The 23721-nt window shown below is 35.2% G+C and overlaps 1 protein-coding gene across 6 annotated transcripts in view; it reads left to right on the top strand.

The window, feature by feature from the left end:
• The window catches only part of KANSL1L (KAT8 regulatory NSL complex subunit 1 like), a 141913-nt gene extending 118210 nt beyond the window's left edge, over positions 1–23703 (top strand). For all 6 annotated transcript variants that reach the window (XM_036857275.1, XM_036857274.1, XM_036857270.1 and 3 more), the window contains exons 8-15: positions 1665–1772; positions 11565–11693; positions 13593–13711; positions 15522–15646; positions 17318–17372; positions 18632–18744; positions 19926–20094; positions 21007–23703. In XM_036857275.1, the coding sequence (XP_036713170.1) occupies positions 1665–1772; positions 11565–11693; positions 13593–13711; positions 15522–15646; positions 17318–17372; positions 18632–18744; positions 19926–20094; positions 21007–21228 (1040 nt within the window). In that variant the 3' untranslated portion in view covers positions 21229–23703. The remainder of the gene's footprint in view (positions 1–1664; positions 1773–11564; positions 11694–13592; positions 13712–15521; positions 15647–17317; positions 17373–18631; positions 18745–19925; positions 20095–21006) is intronic.
• The last annotated feature ends 18 nt before the right edge of the window (positions 23704–23721 follow it).

The following is a 23721-nucleotide window of genomic DNA, read 5'->3' as shown; positions in this document are numbered from 1 at the left end:
ACACAACTAGTAAATGATGGAGACAGGATTTGATCTGAGGTGGTCATTCTCCAGAGCCACACTCCTAACCGTACTCTTTACTGCCTTTCTGTTTTCTTATTAGTAAATTTGTTTCTCTGATGACAAAACTCTAAGAGCTGGCATAAATAATCTTTCATCCTACTATGTCACATCTAATAAGTTAAGATTAGCTTCCTTACCTACTACTTAGGGTTATCCATTTCTTCTTGTGTTCATTTAATAAAAATCTGAATACCTGCTGTATACTAGGTACTAAGTAGGTGGTAGGAGTTTAAATACAAATAAATCCCTCAAGGTACTTGCATTCTAGTTTGACAACTGAAATATAAACTAATAAGTGTAATAAAGTGTTACGAAATTTTAATAAAAAGCCCACAGGTCACAGTGTGGGTTCTAAGGAAGGTATATGGGTAGAACAAGCGCCTTCCCTAGTTATGTCATGTTTTCCCACAACTCAAGAAGAACAGTGGTAGAATAGGCGATACTCCATATAAAAGTTAAGTGATATATCTTTGGAAAAACTTATGTTTTGATAATTGCAAATGTCAGAATCCTGAAATGTTTAAGTAGCATATTTAATTTGTATTCTTATTTTCATTTTGTCATATAGTTTTCTTATGGTCATAGTATAGTGATAGCATTGAAATCCATCTTACATCTGACCCTTGGGAGAGTCTCCAAGGTGATACTTATGAACCCATTTTTTGTGTGCATGTTTTTCCACACTTGAGTATGGATCGGCCATTAAAATACATCTTTTGATGGAGAGATACTTGTTTAAAATTGAGACCCTTCCTGGGTCTATCCTGATTTATGCATTCATAATTAGTTTTCTTAAAAATGAATATCTTCTTTCTGTAGCAAAACTTTGAATAAATCAACTGCTTTATAAAATATTTCTTTATGTTTCTTAGGAAAAAGTTTATGTGTCTCTGTTGAATGCTTTTTAAAAATGATTGTTTTTGCATTCTTGATTGAAGAAAATACCCTTTAATTAATAAATGTGAAGCACATCTATTTTATTTATTTAGCTCCTCTTTTGGTTGTGAGTATGGAATATAAACATAGTGAATTGAACGACTCTCCTAAGTCTCTGTTTAAAAGAAGAGAACTAGTTTGTCAATATGTTTTGATCTTTGTAAAAGTAGATTTCATTTTGTGATTCATAATACTAGTAAACTAAGGGAATGTGAAACAGCATTTTCATAAAAGGTTGCATCTGAATTATAGTGGTTTTCCCTCAAGTAATTAAAATTGTGTAATTATGTCTTTTGGAAACTTTATTTCAAATGCAGAGTTTGTAGGGGTGGGGTGGAATGGATTTAGAGTCAGGCAGGTTTGGCTGTATATTTTATTAAAGACCTTTTGGGAGCATTTGTTTCATCTGCAAATAGTATTTAATATTTATATTTGTTCATCTTAGGTACTATTTCAGTTTATGAAGTTGTTCATTGTTAGTGTTGTTTATTTTACATATAATCAGTAATTTCCAAAATACTGCTAACAACATGCTTGGAAAGAATAGTTTGCCACTTCTAATAGTTATGACTTTTCAAGCTTTAGCTTATTTTTCTAAGTCTTAATATTGGAGTCTGTAAAGAGTGATTTCACTAAAAATACTTTTTTTTGCTTTATTTTTCTAGATGTGCCTCTTCATTTTCACTTTGAAACATTGTTAAAAAAGACTGAAGTAAAAGGAGATCTTTCTGAAAATAAATTTGTAGGAGACTGTATCATATCTCCATCACCTGGTATGTCATTTACAAATCTTGGTACTTTATATACCTTTTACATCTTTCATATACTTATTACTTTTGCTAAGGAAGTAAAATTTAACAAAGGAATGAATGTAAATCCTTAATTTTTAATATTCACTTTTCACAAATCACACACACACATACAAATAGAAAATACACAGGAATAATCCTAACAGGATACTTATTGAATGAGAATTATGAAATATTATTGATAAATATAAAAGGAAATTTAAACATGGGGAAACAGCACTGCTGGATGGTAAGAATAATTAGGATATCAGTTCTGCCTTTTGGTTTATGTTTAATGCAACGTTCAATGTAACTTGAAGTTCTAAAAGAATTTGGTTAACATAAAATAATTGTAAAGCCCATTGGGAAGAATTAATGGGAAAATGTAAAAGGAATTGCTGGAAAAAATATTGAATCTAGCCCAACCACATATGGAAACATGACAAAAATCTATAATCATTAGCATAGATTCTATTTTGCTTACATTTAGGAAAGTAGATCCATGAAACAGACTACACAGCTTATTCTTTATTATATAAAGGAAGAACTGTAAATCAATAAGAAAGTGGAGAACTATTCAATGAACAGTAATGTTAGTCTTTTGGGGGGAAAGTTTGTTTATACACTCATTTCATATCATGTATCAGAATAAATTCTACTTGGTTCCAAGAATTTTAAATAAAACACTAAAATTACAAAATAAAACTTGAAAAATTATAATGAAACTCTGAATGGGGGGTGGAGACATTGTCTATGCTTGGAAGAAATCAGAAAAAGAAAGACGATACATCAGCATATTTTCACTATCTACAAAGCTAAAATCTCAACATCAAAACGTCACACAAGATAAATTATTTCCAGATGAAATCATCATCTCCCTCAAAAACTCAAGAATCAACTGAATGCCTGTTAGAATTAGAGTTCTGAAAGGTAGCAGATTTTTAAATAAACTTATAAAAATAAGTAGCCTTTATAAATACCAGTAATAACCTATTAGAATTTGTAAAAGAATAAATTATCCTAGACATATTGACAATGAAAATATAAAATATCTAGGATTAAACCTAACAAGGAATTACATGAAGAAAACTTCAAAAGTTTACAGAGGAACATGAGTATATGCTTATATGGAGACAAATACCCTGTTCCCATCAGAATATGGTAACTTAAGATGTCATTTTTTCCAAATTAACTTATAATGTAATTCTTTTTTCTAAATTTTATTTATTTATTTTTATATAGCAGGTTCTTATTAGTTACCTATTTTATACATATTAGTGTATAAATGTCAATCCCAATCTCCCAATCATCACACCACCTGCCCCGCAACTTTCCCCCCTTGGTATCCATACATTTGTTCTCTACATCTGTGTCTCTATTTCTGCCTTGCAAACTGGTTCATCTGTACCATTTTTCTAGATTCCACATATATGCGTTAATATACGATATTTGTTTTTCTCTTTCTGACTTACTTCACTCCATATGACAGTCTCTAGGTCCATCCACGTCTCTACAAATGACCCAATTTCATTCCTTTTTATGGCTGAGTAATATTCCATTGTATATATGTACCACATCTTCTTTATCCATTCATCTGTCAATGGGCATTTAGGTTGCTTCCATGACCTGGCTATTGTAAATAGTGCTGCAATGAACACTGGGGTGCCTGTGTCTTTTTGAATTATGGTTTTCTCAGGGTATATGCCCAGTACTTAAAATGTAACTTTTTTTTAACATCTTTATTGGAGTATTATTGCTTTACATTATTGTATTAGTTGCTGCTGTTTAACAAAGTGAATCAGCTATACGTATACATATATCTCCATATCTCCTCCCTCTTGCGTCTCCCTCCCACCCTCCCTATCCCACCCCTCCAGGTGGTCACAATGCACTGAGCCAATCTCCCTGTGCTATGTGGCTGCTTCCCACTAGCTATATGTTTTACATTTGGTAGTGTATATATATGTCAGTGCCACTCTCTCACTTCATCTCAGCTTACCCTTCCCCCACCCCGTGTCCTGAAGTCCATTCTCTACATCTGCGTCTTTATCCCTGTCCTGCCCCTAGGTTCTTCAGAACCATTTTTTTTTTAGATTCCATATATATGTGTTAGCATATGGTATTTGTTTTTCTCTTTCTGACTTACTTCTCTGTATGACAGTCTCTAGGTCCATCCACCTCACTACAAATAACTCAATTTCGTTTCTTTTTATGGGTGAGTGATATTCCATTGTATATATGTGCAACGTCTTCTTTATCCATTCATCTGTTGATAGACACTTAGGTTGCTTCCATGTCCTGGCTATTGTAAATAGTGCTGCAATGAACATTGTGGTACATGTCTCTTTTTGAGTTATGGTTTTCTCAGGGTATGTGCCCAGTAGTGGGATTGCTGGGTCATATGGTAGTTCTTTTTTTAGTTTTTTAAGGAACCTCCATACTGTTCTCCATAGTGGCTGTATCAATTTACATTCCCACCAACAGTGCAAGAGGGTTCCCTTTTCTCCACACCCTCTCCAGCATTTATTGTTTGTAGATTTTTTGATGATGGCCATTCTGACCCGTGTGAGGTGATACCTCATTGTAGTTTTGATTTGCATTTCTTTAATGATTAGTGATGTTGAGCATCCTTTCATGGGTTTGTTGGCAATCTGTATATCTTCTTTGGAGAACTTATAATGTAATTCTAATCAGAATCCCAGAATCATTCTTCTTTTGGAACAAAGTTATTCTAAAGTTTATCTCAGAATGAAAATGTTGAATAGCCAATAAAATTTTTAAAAGATCAATAAGGAGGTGTCAGATATCAAAATATAAAGGCATAATCATTAAAACATTGTGTTGCCCATGGAAGCCAAGGGAACTAAATTTAAAAAGCCTAGAGACAAACCCAAGGATTCATTATACGATAAGAGTGATATTTCCTGTTAGTGTGGAAAAGATAGCCTAGCCAATAAATAACAATCAACAGTTCTTATGAAGCATTCCTTATATGCCAGTACAGTACTAGTTGAAGGGCTTTGTATGTGTAAATTGTTTTAATCTGTACAACCCTGTAAGGTAGGTATTATAATTATTTTCTCCTTGACTAGCTTTTCCCAAATCACAGTTGAGTAGTAGTAGAGGCAGGATTCAAATCCAAGCAGTCTCTCTCAGAGTTAATGCTTTTAAACAACTAAGTTTGTCCTGTAATCAGTGGCATTAAGTAATAACTTTTTGGAAAAATAAAATGAGATCTGTACCTCATACAGCACATTAAAACAAATTTAAGATGGATGAACATAAATACATTCCAGATAGATTTAAGAGGTAAATGTTAAAAATGGTATCTTAAAAGAATTAGGAGAAAAACTAGGTGTAGTCAATGATAATAATGAAAATGCTAACAATTGCTAACATGTACTTGAGCACTTATGTGCCAGTCACTGTGCTAAATGTTTCTCCTTTTTCCAATTACATTAATATTAGACATTTTAATCATCAGTTCTGGCAAGACTGTGTAGTAAAAACAGGACCCTAAAATATTTCAGGTGCAATTAATTGATACAGGCCTTTTGGGAAGTACTGTGAAATGCATTACAAGGCCTTTAAACTACGTATTTTTTTATAAGCTCATTGAGGAAAAAAAAAAAACTTGTGTACTTGTTCACAATAAATGTTTGCTAAACTGTTAACTCTGTACTCTGATCCAACAGATCCATTTCCAAGAACCTAGTCTAATCCTAAATATGAAACCACCTTTATTCACAAATATATTTATCTTATCATTATTTGTGGTAATGAAAAATTAAAGACAACTTGAAGAGAACAGTAGGAATGTGGTTAACAGTCTATCACAGTGGAATATACAGCTTTTTAAAGGATCATAAAAGTTCATCTATGGATGGAAACATTTATCAAAGAATGTTAAGTGATATTAAAGGACAAATGTTTTACTTCTATGTATGGTACAATTATAACCATGTAAAAATGTTTATACTTGTATCAGCCAAATGCAATGTATGGGCCTCTTGGGGATCCTGATTTGAACAACTCGGCTGTACACATACACACATACACACACACACACACACACAATTTTTGAGACAGAGAAATTTGAACATGGACTGGCTGTGCATATTAATTATTGTGTTAGAGGTAATAATGCATGTGGTTACATAAATACACATTTTATCTGTTAGTTTATTAGAGATTCAAGCTGACACATAATGTAGATAAGATATGATGTCTGGGATGTGCTTTAAAATACTACAGCAAAAAAAAAAAAGCTTGTGGGAGAGAGAGAACACAAGATTGGTCACCAGCATTCGTGATGCTGAATGATAGGTACAGGGGAGTTCATTATCCCATTTTCCATTTGTGTTTCTTGAAATTTTTCCACAGTCAAAAGTTAGAGAAAGAAAAAATGAAAGCACTAAGGCAAGAAAAAATTGCCTATGCTTAGGAAAAAACACTAAAGAAATACAGGAAAATATAGGTTATGTTTAGGTACTTTTCATGATTTTATTCTACTTGGAAGTTATCCTGAGACTAAAATTTTTTTATTTAAAAAATGTGTGCATGAAGGTGATTATTTTAAGAATGTCCATAATACAAATAATATCATGATGATAACAAGTAGCTCCAACAGCTAGGGAATAGTTAAATGATACTCTCTCTAATCAGAGGAATGTTAGGTGACCATCTGAAAACATAACAATGATGAGTGAGTTACCAGATTTTAAAAAATAGTTACACATATATCCAAATAAAATAATTACATTTGAAATATTAATATGAAATATATGTATATGACTGAAAGGGAATATGCAAAAACAAAGGTAATTATATTTCTTCTAATGTTGCTCTATTATTTATCTGACTTTAAAAAATGGGGCAGTGTACGGGAGTTCCCTGGTGGGCTAGTGGTTATGATTCCAGTCTTTCACTGCCGTGGCCTGGGTTCAATCCCTGGTCAGGGAACTGAGATCCCACAAGCTGCACAACCAAAAAAAAAAAAAAAAAAAAGGGGCAGTATAAATGTTAGGCGCAAAATTATTAGTGATGTATCAATAATGTAGTGACATGTTAGTAATGGGAAATTAAAAGCTAGGAAATGGAAGACATTTGAATTGAATGCTACAGTAACATTAGGCACATCAATGAAGTATTTTTTTGTATACCAATCTCTCCTCCCCTATTTTCTTCATTCCCTACCACTCCCAATCCAAATAATTAAGTATTAATTAGGTTTCATCCTATATCCGTCTTAAACAGCTGGCCATTAATTTTTCTTTTCTACAGAATTAAGTAAAACTAGAGTCCAACATTTATTGAGCACCTACTCTGTGCCAGGTAGACGATTAAGTGCTGAAAAATTAAAGGCGAGTCACAGGAAATTAAAGAAATTATAATGTGATGGGGAAGCAGACACACAAATGACTATTAAATGATGTTATGGGTACAGACATGATAAAAATATTCTTTAAAAAGGGGGGAGGGGAGTGTATAACCCTGCCTAGCAGAAGGTAGAGGAAGAGAAGTTAAGGGTGATGGGAAAAGGGCAAAAAGAGGAACTGCAGAAAGATGGTGATGCCAAGTATAGCTTTAAATACTTAACTGGAATTTAGAGGAAGAGTCAAATTTTCCAAATCATTGTTTCTCAAGTTTTAATGTGCAAATTACTTTGGTGATATGGTTAGAATGCAGATTCTGATTCAGAAAGTTTGGAATGATGTCTGAGATTCGATATTTCTAATAAGATCCCTGGTGGTTCAAATACTGTTGGCCCATATTAAGTAACAAGCTTTTAAAATGGAAAAAAATCACATAACTTGTCATGGAGCCATGAAACAATGTGATGTGTTCAAGTATATACAAATAGCCTGGTATTCCTGTAGGGCAAATTGTGTGAAAGTAAATAGATGTTTTTGTGCGTTACCTCAGAGCTTGGATTTATCCTATACCGTCCATTAGAGTTAGTGATTATGACAGAACTGCTGACTTCAGGTAACAAGAAGGTAGGGAAAAGACAAACTGAAGAATTGATTATTTGCCAATTGTGAGGAAATACCAAAGCCAACTTAAGGGCCTATACTCATCAAAATATTCAAAGTCATGAAAGACAAGATAATGGAACTATTTCAGATACGAGAAAACTTTAAAGAGACCTGCCAACTGAATGGAGAGTGGTCAGGATTTTCTGTAAAGAACAGTATAGGACTAATTGGTGAAATTTGAATGAAGTCTATAGTTAGCTAATAGGTAATTATTAACTTCTTGGTTTTGATAGTTGTGTGGCTATGTAAGAGAATGCCCTTGTTTTTGAAAAATACATATGGACATATTTAGAGTAGAGAAGCCTCATGTCAGTATTTCATTGGCATTCAGAAAGATGAAGCCAATGTGGTAAAATGGTAACATTTGGGGGATCTGAGTGAAAAGTATATGGGACTTCTTTGTATTACTCCAAGTTTTCTGTAAGTCTGAAATTATGTCAGAATTAAGTTTTATGTTTTAGAGTGCACAGAGAGAGGAACAATAGCACCACAACCCACACAAGTCAGAACCCTAAGGCTCAGCCTTCTTCACCCACACTTCCTCGTATCTAAACCCCATTATCAGTGTGATCTTATGCTTCAAACCGGCTTCTCTGTATTTGTACCAATTTCAGTCTAACTTAATGATCCCTTATCTGTACTGCTGAAATAGCCTAATCAACTTTTATTTCCCTTCAATCCCTGCAGCAATTTATATTTTCAAAAAGTAAATCTAATTATGTCACACCTGCTCCCCATCCCCATCCTTTAAAATATTTGACAGAGGGAATATTCTTTAATAGAGTACCCCTAAAGCCCTACTTACATAGGCTGTTTCCTACCTATTCGTGGTTTCCACCGTGCTTCCTTACTCTATGCTACCTGGCTGCTGTCCACTTGCCACATTTTTCCCGTCCCCTGGTGCCTTGGGCCTTTCTACCACTCTCTCTTCCTTGCCCTTACTATCCATCTGCTGTTTCTGTTCCTATTTTGCAATCTAACACTTTATCTGGGAAGCCTTTCCAAGAGCTCTCTTACTAGTTATACTCAGTATCTCCTATCAGTAGTACTTCTGTTTTCTATCACACATCACTTGCAGTTTTTGAGAATGCCTATAAACTACATCAGGGGCATGGTCCATGCCTGTTCTCGCTCACCACTGTGTCCCCAAGGTATAACACAGTGCCTGGCATGTAACTGGCTCTCTATAAGGTTACCAAATGTATAAATGAAAGGTAAAGAAGGGAAGGCAGGAGACAGGAGAGATGCTGGGCCAAGATGTATCTTAAAATGGAATTTAGGAGAAGATTTGGGTAAGTGAGAACTGAAAGACTGGGAGGGTTATCATCAGGACAGGTGAAGAGAAGGTGAATTACACTCTGAATTGCCATGCATCAAGAGTCCACTACAACCTTACAAGACACCAAAGAGTAAAAGGGGGAAAAGTGTAAAGAAAACTTTTGAGTAAAATTAAATAAAAAGCATCACTTTAGTGAAGGTTAAGGTTTCTGATGTGCTTTTACAAGACAAGGGGGGTGGTGAGTTCCTTTTAGAAGAGATGGGTTGAAATTTGCCTGGAATTTGCTTTAAAATACTCTAGAAAATGAGTGGACACTATTGGAACACCAACACATGCCAGGTATATATACATTTTAAAACCTAACAATTCTAGCTACCCCTTTGTAGAAATGAGTTTAGAATTATGTCTGCCATCTTATTTTACTATTTAACATCTTTCTCTGCATTCTTTTTCTTGGGTGGCAAGAAATCTTGAGGGCTGCCTTAGAATTCTGTTTACCGTTTTTCATGAGGGCTTTAAAAACTTGCCATTGTTTTTTCCTGCATCTGCTTTTGCTTTCTGGCAATCTGATTCTCATTCCTTTGCAGTAATTTTTCCCTTCTCTGGTAACTTTTAGGATGTCTTCATACTTATGTGCTATATATATTTTTTTCATTTGCTTTGATGTTCAAGTGAGTTATTGAAATATTAGAGTTAATATCATTGTGTAAAAAATTTTGGCTATCATTCCTTCAAATATTACATCCCATTCATTCTATTCAATCCTTTGTTAACTTATTTTGGTTTGTCCTTTTTTTTCTTTTTTTCATATTTCCATCACTCTATTCCTTTGAGTTGTGGAATTACTCTTCCAACCCAATGATCTTGACTTTTAGATATGACCATTCTGTTATTCAGGGCAGTGAGCAATGATTTTGTTTCTCAATTTCAACAATTATACTTCCCATTTCTGAGGTGTTTTGGCCTTTTGCCTCTTTCTCTTGGCAATATTTGTTATTTTGAAGACCTGTAAATCTGTATTCTGTGAACCCACTAACTATTTCTTGAGATGGTTCTTCCATTTGTTGTTTATACCTTTTCTTTGTTTTACGCTACTGGTATTCAGATTTTTGGAGTCTTGTGTTCTCATCTTTAAAGTTGATATTCACCGTTACAACTTCTGCCACTGCTTTTTATGGGATCCTTCTCATGGAAAAGGAGGAAATTTGCACTCTATACTGTTTTCAGAGGCAGTTATGGATGGGCAGGACATGTTTCAAACAAAGTGGGGCACCCGGGCGTTGCCTTATCTACCCACCCATCCATTTCTCTACTGAAGCCTCAAGGACCCTGGTGGAGGCGTTGGCAGGCTGGCAAGTCTAGTCATTCTATTAGTTACTGCAGGTAATTCTTTCTTTCCTCCGGGTCTGGAGCTCCTTTGATTTTGATCACATTCTTGTGGCAGTACTTTCCCATGTGCTTTTGCAGTTTGCTTTTCAAATTTCGTAAGATATTAGGCTTTCAGAGATTGCTCACAAATTCCGCTCTACTTAAAATTTCCTTTTTTTGCATGCTAATGTGGATGTAAATGTGCCGATCTGTGCATCTATGCATAAAAATTTTGTCTATCATTTTTAGGGTGCTTTGCCATCTTGAAATCTGAGTCCCAGTCACTGTTGGTAGGCCATACTCTTTTTTCTCAGTGTTGGTGAGAATTTGGCACTTAGGCCTTCATATTTTTTCCCTATCCTTTCCACATCTCCAAACATTTCAAAAAAAGAAGCCAATTTAGTTATTAATCCAGTACTGGAAATATGGGGTTCAGACAGAACAACAGTCATGGTGAAACTAACATTTATTGCATACTTATGCCAGATATCCTTCTAATGACTATTACAGGAACTTATTTAATCCTCACAATCCCACAATAGCTGCTATTATCCCTATTTTACAGATAAGGCAACTGAGGCACAGAGATATTAAGTGACTTAAAGAAGTGAAAGAATGGTGCTAGGCACTGTCAGGAGATTGATGAAATCTGGTTATTGCTCTCAAGAGATCCCAGTCTGTTGTATTCTATAATCTTATTTAGTCCTGAGTTGTTCCCAGATTTAAGGTAAGCAGGAACTAACTTAAGGATTCAGATCATATTCAGCCAAGATTTACAGATCTGAACAAATCTTCTCTGTAAAATTCTGTAATTTAGAAGACTGTGAGAACAGATCACCTTTCCTCTTCATCCTCTTCAAATAATGGAGCAACTATAGGAAATTGGGCACTTCCTGAAGATGTTTTTAATGAATCTTACTTTGGTTATTTTCAGCTTAGTATTTCATCTTCGTATGTAAGTATTTACTTCATTATATATAATTTTGAACTGGTATATTAATATTCTGCAATGTTACAAAGTAAAAAGAGGTTAACATGCTCATTATATTTGTGTTAAGGAACTAAAACTTCACATTTTTCTTTCCTTTTCAGTACATAATACTTCTCTGAATCAATGGAGAAATGGATATTCTCCTATATGCAAGCCTCAAATGAGGTCAGAATCTTCTGCACAGCTGTTACAGGGAAGAAAGAAAAGACACTTGAGTGAAACAGCATTAGGTAGGTTAAAATGAGGACATGAGCACTAGTACTAAAAACTGAAAATAAAAAATTCTGATCTCCAAAGAACCTCTGCCTCATGGGAGTTATAATCTAGAACAGTCACTAATTACACAAAACATCCATGGTTCTATGAACATGAAACAGCATATTCATGTAGTCAATTCAGAATTATTTGTGGACTGGGAATCCATCCACTTTACGAGTTAAGGATTTCCTTCCTATGTTTCCTAACTAGAGTTATCTTCTACTAACTGTCCTCCTGGACAGTACTTTGTCTCCAACATTGTGTTCTGGACTCAAAATATGTCAGTACAACGTTGCCTTTTAGATATTTATTACCATTTCTGGTACCTATTGTGGAGATGTTGATTTCACTGAAGCTTCCTCAGAATTTTGATAAACTGGGTGAGATTCATCTAAGGTAACTCAACCGCCTGACTGAATTCCCCTTAGGAACGTACAGTTCCAAGATGAATAGAGATATCTCTGAAACTAGAACTCTGCTAGTAATACAAAGTGGGTTTGTTATGGGGATTTGGGACAAGATAGTTTCAACAGTTATTGCAAATAATGATAAAAAATAAAACTTAACTGGAAAGATGTATATTAAATAACAAATTATCTGTATACTCTATTGGTTCTTATTCATTGTTCCAGTGGATCTAACACTATATACATTAGTCAAGTATGTCTGAGGTATAGTATGTCAATACACCCAATAAATTAGAAACTATTTACATCCAAGATGTACTTAACTGTAATTATACATGGTGGCTTTAACATATTTATTAGTATGGCCTCTAGAAATCCCACCATAACAGACCAAAGTCACTACCTAATATCACACTACCTGATCAACTAGTGTGGAACAAAATTAAACTCCCACCCACATTCAGAGATATCATTATGCTTTTTTGGTGCCTTAACCTTAAGATAACGAACAGTCATCTAGCTTTTGAGGAACTTTCATACATCTTTGCCAAAATATAGGAAAACCTGTATCTCTTAATATAAAGATACATTATGAAAAAATAAACATTACCTAAGATGTAAACTGTTTTACTTGAATTGATAGATCTAACTTTGAGCTAGATGGGAATACAGGAATAGAATGAGTAAAATGCTATACTACAAAGAAGTAACTAGACAGCTCTCTAGAAAACAACCATTTTCAATATATGGATACTGATTTGAAGCAACAACTAGCCAGAAAAGACATTTTTAAACAACTGGAATAATATAAATATGAACTGTATATTAAATTTTACATTACACAGAAAAATATTTTTCAAGATCTGTACTAAAGTGAAATAAACAAGGGCAGTAAGAAAATAAACATATACTCACTAATAGACACAAAATAAATGGAGAAAAGGAACGTGGAAGAGACAGAAAATAACAAAGTTGGAAGTAAACTTAACTTTGTTATCAATATTCTGAGAGAAAAGAGAAATTTCATTCCTGAAATAGGATGTTATAATAGGAGAAACATTTTCAGAAATTAGTCAGAAGATCAAGTTAAGGAAATCTCCCAAAAAGTAGAACAAAACGATATGAAAAAATGAGAGAATAGGCAAGAAAATTAAGAGGTAAGTCTTACAAGTTCAACCTCTGAATAAGTTACAGAAAACATGAACAGAGTAAAGGGAGATAAGATTAAAGAAAGATATGCTGGATAAAAACTGTCAAGACCCCAGAAAACGGAAATTGTGGCAGGATTGTGGCTAAGATTTTTATAAAATTTCCTTAATTTTTTCATTTTTGATACATGAATTAAAAAAGATAAAATCTAAACAGATCAAGAAACACATGTTACCAAACTAGGAAAACAGAAAATTCTAATACCTACCAGTTACATTTAATGTATGACATTCTCAATGGTTCTTTCCATGGCAGGAGAAAGAACTAGATTTGAAGAATTTGCTATTCAACGCACAGAACCAGGATCCCAGAGCAATTTTACTGCAGTTACTAATGTCAATGTTATATCAAGAACCCAGAATTCATCATCACAAGTAGGTTTTTGTACAGTGAACTTTTTTTTTTAAATAAATTTATTTTATTTATTTATTTATTTATTTTTTAATAACAATAAGCCTTCTTTACAGTTTTTTTTTTTTTTAATTTATTTATTTATTTTTGGCTGTGTTGGGTCTTCATTTCTGTGCAAGGGCCTTCTCTAGTTGTGGCAAGTGGGGGCCACTCTTCATCGCGGTGCGCGGGCCTCTCACTGTCGCGGCCTCTCTTTTTGCGGAGCTCAGGCTCCAGACACGCAGGCTCAGTAATTGTGGCTCATGGGCCTAGTTGCTCCGCGGCATGTGGGATCTTCCCAGACCGGGGCTTGAACCCATGTCCTCTGCATTAGCAGGCAGACTCTCAACCACTGCGCCACCAGGGAAGCCCAAATTTATTTTTTATTTATTTATTTTTGGCTGCATTGGGTCTTCGCTGCTGCGCGGGCTTTCTCTAGTTGCAGAGTGGGGTCTACTCTTCGTTGTGGTATGCAGGCTTCTCGTTGCCGTGGCTTCTCGTTGCGGAGCACGGGCTCTAGGCGTGTGGGCTTCAGTAGTTGTGGCTCGTGGTCTCTAGAGCGCAGGCTTAGTAGTTGTGGCGTACGGGCTTAGTTGCTCCGCGGCATGTGGGATCTTCCCGGACCAGGGCTCGAACACGTGACCCCTGCATTGGCAGGCAGATTCTTAACAGCTGTGCCACCAGGGAAGTCCCTGTACAGTGAACTTTAAAGTTGCTTTATGACCTTTAAAGCTGGCAGATCTGGTGGGGGGAGGGGAACTTGTTATATTTTGTTAATCTATAACAGCCTTATTTACTAGCATATAATTAGCATATTTAGAATTATCTTACTAAGAAGCAATAAATTTGATTAAACATTTTTTTTTTTTTTACTAGGGAGCTAATTGTACATTAATCCTTGGTTATGGCTTTTTTTTAAAAATTTATTTATTTATGGCTGTGTTGGGTCTTCGTTTCTGCGCGAGGGCTTTCTCTAGTTGTGGCAAGCGGGGTCCACTCTTCATCACGGTGTGCGGGCCTCTCACTATCGCGGCCTCTCTTGTTGCGGAGCACAGGCTCCAGACGCGCAGGCTCAGTAATTGTGGCTCACGGGCCCAGTTGCTCTGCGGCATGTGGGATCTTCCCAGACCAGGCCTCGAACCCATGTCGCCTGCATTGGCAGGCAGATTCTCAACCACTGCGCCACCAGGGAAGCCCCTTGGTTATGGTTTTTTTCGTATGTTAAAAACTTTAAACTTTATCATAACCATCCCTACTTCTTGACATGATGCTAAGTATAATCTTGCTAATAAGAATCCAGCACTGTGTTCTTACTTTGTTCTGTGTTTCATTACCTGGGAGGGAGTATAGGTTAAAACGTGGGAGGATTTAGAAAAAACAGCATGAAGCTCAGGGACCCAGGAACACATAAATGAAGATTGTAAAAATGATCTTTATTAAATGGCTCACCAAACATTTCATAGCCTTTCCTAATAAAAAATGAGTTTGTTAAAAGATCATTTCACTGACATTTAGGGTGCTTTATGGTATACTTTTCTGATAAATTTTGTATTTTAAGGCATTCATATTTTTAATGGTCTTAAAAATAGGCCTGAATGTGTCCACACACAAATGTATTGGTTCATAGAAGACACATATGCTTTCTTGTTTTTCTTAACATTTTATACTCAGATTTCATAACAATGTATAAAACTTAAAGGCACTGCCATGTTATCTTTATATAACTCGTAAAAAGAGAGTATCATTACAGGTAACCAAATACTATTGTAAAACTACTGCAATCCTATCTTGCAGAATACTGCACGACGACGATTGCGAAGTGAGAGCTCTTATGATATAGATAATATTGTGATTCCCATGTCATTAGTGGCCCCAGCTAAATTAGAGAAACTCCAATATAAGGAAATAGTTACTCCAAGGTATGTATACTTACATTAATTTTCCTTTTTTTGAATAAACTTAAATTTTCAGCGAAGTTAAAATTTTATTTAATGAAAGGAAGATGTTCCTTTCTGCCTTCCTCCCATTTATATGGTTACATGGAGGGAAAATGGTGAAAGAAACTTTTACATTACTCATGCTGAAAAAAAGTGCCATATAGTATAGCACAACTTTAATTCTCAGGTTTTATTAAGAAATGGAAATTCCTAATACTTGAGCACTTTTAGAGTGTTTTTTCATTCAATATTTAGTTTTCTATTGTGTATATGGTACTAAAGGTACTTTAGGGATGTAAATAATTACAGTAACGGATAATCCTTGCTCTTTAAAATGGAGATATGCACAAGGCTGCAGAGATCAAAGAAACCAACTACCTTTGCATAGAGTATTCGCAGTGTAAGATGATAACACCTGTGACAACCTATGCAGGGCTAAGCCAGAGACTGAGGTTTTGTGAAGGGTGATAAAGGAAATGAAGGCTGGAAAGAAGCTGTCACGAGATTGTGGAAGTCCTTGAATGCCATACACAGATCTGTTTCCTGCTGGCAGCAAACTGTCAAATTTTTTAGCAATGATGAAAGAGGTTTAAGATTATTAATCTGGCACCAAGAAGTAGAAAAGGATGGAACCAGAGACAAGAGCTGGTTGACAATTATAGTAATTCCTACCCATCTCTATTCTAACTAATTTGATTCTTTTATTCATCATTGCTTTGAGGCACTGAGAGAACTCTTAATACTCTAGGAGGTATTATGAGAATTTCTGCAGAGAATTTGTTGATATATTCTACATTAAGTGAAGAAATAACATTTGTGGTTAGATGTTCTATAGCAACAATGTCTTTCAATTTACACTGGTAGGCTGGAGCTGGCTGGTTGACCGGGTTGTTTAATATGTAGGGATTCTGTGATGAAGCTGTTAAACTCACACGAGGCCATGATGGGAGTCTTCACACAGAGAAACTGGCAAATGCTAAAAATCAGAGCTTTTTTCCTCTTTATTTTCTGAGCCAGTTTGTCAGCATACCACTAACTTATTTCAAAATTAGTACATTCTTTTTTTTGTTTGTTTTGTTACTTGCCTTTCTTTTATTTATTTATTTATTTATTTTTGGCTGTGTTGGGTCTTCGTTTCTGTGCGAGGGCTTTCTCTGGTTGTGGCAAGCGGGGGCCACTCTTCATCGCGGTGCGCGGGCCTCTCACTATCGCGGCCTCTCTTGTTGCGGAGCACAGGCTCCAGACGCGCAGGCTCAGTAATTGTGGCTCACGGGCCCAGCTGCTCCGCTGCATGTGGGATCCTCCCAGACCAGGGCTCGAACCCGTGTCCCCTGCATTGGCAGGCAGATTCTCAACCACTGCGCCACCAGGGAAGCTCCGAAAATTAGTACATTCTTAGGTATAAAACGCAACTATGTAGAAGAGACTGTTTATTGTTAAGGCCAAAAGTAAAGCCTCATCTTCTCCTGTCCTCTTCTCATAATACAAATATGTTGTCTCTTTTAAAAGATAAAGGACTAAGATACGACCATTTGAATTATGGAAATCCCAAAGAAAGAAAACACTACTATCATAGCTGTGCTTACAGAATAAAATTACTACATTTAGATAGATTAACAAAAGCTGTTTGAAATTCGTTTGTATCTTCAACAGCTGGAGGATGGTTGTTCTTCAGCCTCTGGATGAATATAATTTGGGTGAAGAAGAGGTAAGCTGCCTTTCACTTACTGCACTTAATATATTATGAAGCCTGCTTAATTTTTTTTTTCCATGTGCTTAATTTGGTATTTGAGGAACATACACTGACTTTTTTAATTTTCAAAACTTCTTATGAAAAGAAAGTTCCCCTTTAATGATATTAGGAAAGTGTTTTGTGCAAATTCGACTACAAAGACAAAATGTATAAAGAATAAAGAAAAGCAAAAACAAAACATACCATTTCCTTACATGAGTTGTTGAAATATTGAATTTATGTGAATATATTCAATTCCCAGTATTAGTCATATTTTTCTGCATGATATTTAGTTTAACAGTCAAGCCTACAATTCCATATGCAAAATCTTGTGAACAATTGCTTTTGAATTTGGAAAATTTTGGATTTTAGAAAGTAATGTGGTACATATATCATGTAATACATGTAGGGTGTCTAGGACAGTTCTCATAATCAAATATTAATGTTTCTATAGTGAAATATTAATAGAAAGTAGAATAGCCTCACATCATTTCAGATAAGATTGTGTCACCAAATGAATTATGAAAACTTGTTTTTTCAGATTTTTGGAATTACAGGAAAGGGATTGTGGACCTGTATGGATAAAACTTACAGTAAGACAAGAAAAAGGGAAAGATACTATATAACCAAACTAATTCAAAGTGACAGTCTGAAGAAGCAGATATTATATAAAAGACATTGTTTCCATTACGATCTTTCTGTGCCAACTGATCGTGTTTTTCAACTACCAAAATTTACTTTTTAATGCCCTTCCCTCTTTTAATGCACCCTTCCCTAGTTCAGAATGACCCTAGCCAGAAACAAAACCGAAGCCTGAGAACTCCAGATAACTCATTAAACTAATTCTCATTTACCTCAGACAGTTTTACTTTCTTTTCTTTGCTATTAATATGTTCCACGAACAGTATACTCCATAAGGGGCAATCAATACAAAGTTTTGGATGAATAAAGCATTACGGATATTTTATGTAAGTGGAATGCACTGTGAACCTATATGTACTCAAGGTACTATAAGTATTCTAGGTAAGTCTTCAAGCATGACCCAACAGTAAAAAAGTTTTAAACTCCCTCTTTTTAGGAATTTGCACCTCCTCTCATAACATCTGTTCTCTGACTTAGACTGCATTTATTTTAGAGTTTTCTTCCTATTGCTCTCTTGATGAGGAACTCGGACACCTGTTCTCATATTTCAAAATGTTTCTGATAAAAGCAAAACTTTTCATTTCTAATTCCAGGTAGAAGACCTCTCTGATGCAGTCTTCTCCCTAAGACACAAAAAATATGAAGAGAAAGAGCAAGCCCGATGGTCACTATGGGAGCAAAGCAAGTGGCAGAGAAGAAACAGCAGGCAGGTGTTGTAAACTTGAACCCCAAAACCATGGAATCCATGTGAAATCTCCAATAGTTCTGCATAATAACGAGGGAGACCACTGAAAATGAAGAAAACATACTATATAACATCTGCCGTTTGTGCCCTAGAAGTGAAACACTGTTTATACTGAGTTTACATTCAAAATATATTCAGGCTAATTACATAATGATGAAAAGAGTTTTATATTTTACTCCACTCTATTTCTCATGCTAATTGTCAGCCTCAGTAATAGATTTAACTGAGCAAACAATATGAAAAATTCTCCATAAATAGGTCATTTCAGTGTACTGTAATGGTGGACCTAACACTAGGGACTAGAATCTGGGTAATCTGTAACAAAGCCACTTCAGAAATGTTTTTCTTAAAAAGAAACAAACCAAAAAAAACCCTCAAGAAACCTATCAAGGGTAAAAAAGCAAATCGCCTAAAATACTTGGAACATGACTTTGAGGGAAGGGGGGATAAATCCTAACAACATAATTAGTAGTCATGTATTTGAGAAAACCCCTGGTATTTTATATTTAATTGGACTATTTTTTAATATAGCCAGAACCCAAAATGCAAGATCATGTTGAAATCCGATAGTCACTTTAGTGTGGAGCATCTCTTATTATTTGTAAAACACATTTCTCTGTTTAGGTCTCAAGATACCCAGATTTGTTGTAGACCCTTATTCTAAGAGTTATCCTAACATACATGAGATTCTGTTCTTAACTTTCTCCACATTCCAGAGATCCAATTTTCCAGAAGTACAGAGGAAAATGTGACTCGAGTCCTTCATGGACGACATTACAATAATCACAGATACTCTGGGAACTCAGACTGTAAGAGTCAAGTAACTGTCTTTTCCTGTTTTCTGGAAAAAAACACACAAAAAAAGAACCAAAAAACCCCCCAAACTGTTAACAAAACAAAACCACTATAATAATTTGGCAAAAGATTTCATAAAATACTATTCAAGTCTTTGAGATGTGAGGATAATAACATCAGGAAGAGCAGCAGATGAATTTTTTTAAATCTTTTGGGCAGAACTGTTTGTTTGTTTAAAGAAAAGCTACCAAGTTCAATTGACTTTATGAACAATACCGTAGGTTGTTCATAAAATGTTTGTTAAGACATCAACAAATCATTAAATATCTTCTTGATTTTCTTGCTAGAGCTTACAGTAAAAATGCAGAAGGACAGGACTTGCTTCTGAAAGAACACCCTAACGACCTCACTGGTGGGCAGCACGGCGCTGCTCAGAGTCCCGCCGAGCCTCCTGCAGAGAGCCAGGACCCCGGTGCACACGCCTCCCCTTCAGTCAGTCAGAGTCAAGAGATCAAGGTAAGAGTGTTGCACGTAACTAGTTAAACCTCCTTTTAACTGACTTTTAAAAACTTGTTTATAGAATTGCTTGTTGATAATTAAGGAGTCATCATTACATGACAGATTCAGTACGACAGTCCAGCACAGAACGCTGGGTGTAGGAATCAGAGGCTCTGTGTTCCAGCGTTCTAGTTCCATCACTAACTAACTAGATACTTCCCTGACTTTTTATGTAACACGTCAGTACCTAATTCCACCTGTTCACTTATGTGTTAGAAAATGGGAATTCTATCAAAGTTTCATTACAAACCAAATCGGATTAAACAGAATGACACCTGGCACACAGTAAATGTTAGATATTTCTCTTCCCCTTATAAGAGATTTTTACTTGTCTCCCCATTTGTCCAGTTCGAACCCCAATGGGAGTGTTTTCTAACACTGCATCTATAAAGTTCTTGTACTTTTCTTCATCAGTAGGTGTTGGAAAAGAAGAACCATATCTAGAATCAAGAGAGTAGAGACAATAAAAATTAATAGGCAAGTCATAGAAAGCACAGGGAAAGAAAAGTCAATAGGCGTCTGTAATAATGATTGATGGGATGAAAATGGAGATACTGAGGAAGACGATACAAACACTTTTAAAGGGCCTTCCCCAAAGTGCTCCTAGGCTGAAAATGAAGACCAGTGCCCTAATGGCAGCATTTCCCTCTCCGTGGAAGAGGCAAAGTGAAAAAAATAATTCCCAAAGGTCCCTAAGTAATCCTCAGTACGTTCCATTTTGAGTTGCTAGATACTCAGGACCAAATGAGAATTTGTACTTTTATGTGCTAAAGGACAGAACAATGGTTATTACAAAACTGACATCTACAGATTGAGACATGAACTTAAACAAATTAGTTGAAACTTAACTGAAAACGTTTTCTCTTTCAGTCTTTGTGGTGGGAACGACGGGCTTTTCCGCTGAAAGATGAAGACATAGCAGCCTTATTATGCCAAGATGAAACAAGTGATCAGATTGAAAGATCAAGCCCAGCTTTCCACGGTGAAGTCTTCTGTACCAGTGCACCAGAGAATGGCCACCATCCACAAAGGCAGGCGGATGGAAGGGAGGAACACAAAACCCTTGGTCTAGGACTTCTCAACTCACGTTAAGAAAAATCAGTGACAGGGAACAGGTTAAGAAAACTATGTAACTGAATGGGAAAACAGGAGAAAAAATAAGCCCTGTTCCCCCACCCCCTCCACAGTCACAATTCCAGAGTAACAGCATGTAGTGCAGGTGCATGTATTAATCTTTTGTGCTGTTTATGAAACAGGCAAGTTAGTTACGTCTCATTTTCCTTCCTGAACCACAGGAGTAACTAGCTTTTCACCTACAGGCAAGTGCTAGTCATTTGTGTTTGATGCAGATCACAAGCACCAGAAAATTAACTGCTGCAATTTGATGTCAAATCACATTACTGGGTAAATAATAATTTTTAAACAACTTATACCCACACCCACATATACCTATGCATCAAATGACAGCTCTTCTTTTTCTATAAACGTGGTTATTCTTTAAATTGCCTCAGAAATATATTAAGAATATAAAATACATGTGTATAGAGTTATACATGCATACATATACACACATATAGTTTTAAAAAACACTGGCAAGTGACCACTCCACTTGAAAATGCATGTATGAACTACCCCATGAAATATCAGCTGAACCATAAATAAAGAAACACAGATTTCTAATGGTGTTGAACATCTGTAAGCCTTGACTATGGAGAAGGAATTTTTTTTAAAAAACACGTTTAACCAATAGAAGTTATTTATGGAAATTTCTATACCAGATAACACAATACTCCTTTATTTGAAATCACTGATACCTGTTGGGTTAAACACACGTTATTTTCTATTCACTCCTAACAGAATAAGAAAAGCAAAGTAGTTGTTAAATATTGTTGTTATTTTAAAACTACCACACCTTTTAAAACTCAACTTGAGTTTTATCTATTTTATGTATCTCATGAAGAGAAAACAAACACCCAACTTAAAATAAGCAACAGACAGGAAATTCCTGTTAGTATATTATTGTACTTTTAGTTATTTTGGTCATTCCCTACCATTCCTTACTCTATTCAAATAAGCATCTATCCTAGAGTGAGAATTAAAATTCTTAAAAGGTTAATGCTTCAATATTGGATACTGGAGTGTACATTAAGTAAAGTTCCTTTTGACACTATTACATCATTTTTTATATGTAAAATGAGGACAATTTATATGAATCACTTTTTCTCATGTAAAAAAGGTTATTCAAGTTGTAGTACCCATATAACTGACAATCCTAGCCAACTGGCCTAATCTGGGGGATCGGACACTAAGTTTTTTTGTTGGGGATTAGAAATTGTACTAGTCCCTTTAAAGAAGAAGAAAAAAATTTCCAATTCAATGCTGACAAATTTTTGCTTGTAGTTTTACTATACATTTATATTTTAAAAAAGAAGACAAAAGCCAGAACAAACCCAAGTTGTCCAGGCAAATAAACTCAGATTTTTTTTGTCATGACTGATATTATAATCTTCTATGTAAGTTTTTTTAATTAAAGTTATTTCTGTATGCCTTGTGTTGTCTGATTTGATTAAATGTCACCTATCACCTGTGTGGCACATGCCTTTCCTAAGCCAAAATAAAGAAAAAAACAGTAAGAAATAAATTTTTACCTTGTAACACAGAAGAAACCAGGCAAGCTCTATTCTATGCTTAGTGTTAACATTCTTATTTTCCAAACCTTTTTATTTATTTCTCAAAACTCATAGTAGCCTGAAAAAAATTTAATGACACTGGTCCTGTTATTTCTTGCCATGTGTATTACACAGCAAGAGTATTTACAAGAACGAAGTAGCTAATATGTATCTATTGTCAAAGTGTAATTTGGGACACAATCATAAATATTTAGTTTACGGATTAACTCTGTACCTTGCCATATGTTAGCCTACCTGGTCTTTCTTGGATTAATAAAATATATATCCTTGGAGTCAAAATCCATAGTTGCAGAATATTCTCAGCCATCTGGTTTTGCTACAGGGTAAAGCTAGACTGGAAATAAGAGAACGTTAAGTAAAAGAAGCTTCCTTTGCTTAATCCACCTCCCAAGGGCTCCATCTGTAAAAAGAGTACAGACCAGAAATCCTATTCTTTACTGGATCCTTTCCATGGTACCAGCCTGTTGAGCTTTATTTAGTATCTTCATTTTTTAAATGCGGACAGACATACCTGTCTTACCATTCATAGGACTGATTTGTAGGTTTAATGAGATTATATCATCAACATAGTTTATAACCTACAAAGCATACATTTACATAATGACAGCTACTTTGTACTGAGCATCCTCAAATTCTACTACCCTACAATTCTAGGAATAGTAGTGGAAGCTTTACATATATAATTAATAGTATCTCTTAATCCTCAACACAACCCCCCACTGTTGTTATGATTACATTCAATATATAAATCAGTTAATAATCAGCTCAAAGAGGTTGGTTGGATTGGTTTGCTAAGGTCAAACAAATAGAAAGGGGAAGAGAGTCAGGATTCAACTTAATATTACTTCCAAACAGAGGCCTTCCTTTCCTTTTAGCATAGAGCTAGGAAAACATT

The sequence above is a fragment of the Balaenoptera musculus genome, chromosome 7 (genome assembly GCF_009873245.2).
Source record: "Balaenoptera musculus isolate JJ_BM4_2016_0621 chromosome 7, mBalMus1.pri.v3, whole genome shotgun sequence".
Taxonomy (NCBI): domain Eukaryota; kingdom Metazoa; phylum Chordata; class Mammalia; order Artiodactyla; family Balaenopteridae; genus Balaenoptera; species Balaenoptera musculus.
This window is presented reverse-complemented; position numbering and strand designations above follow the sequence as displayed.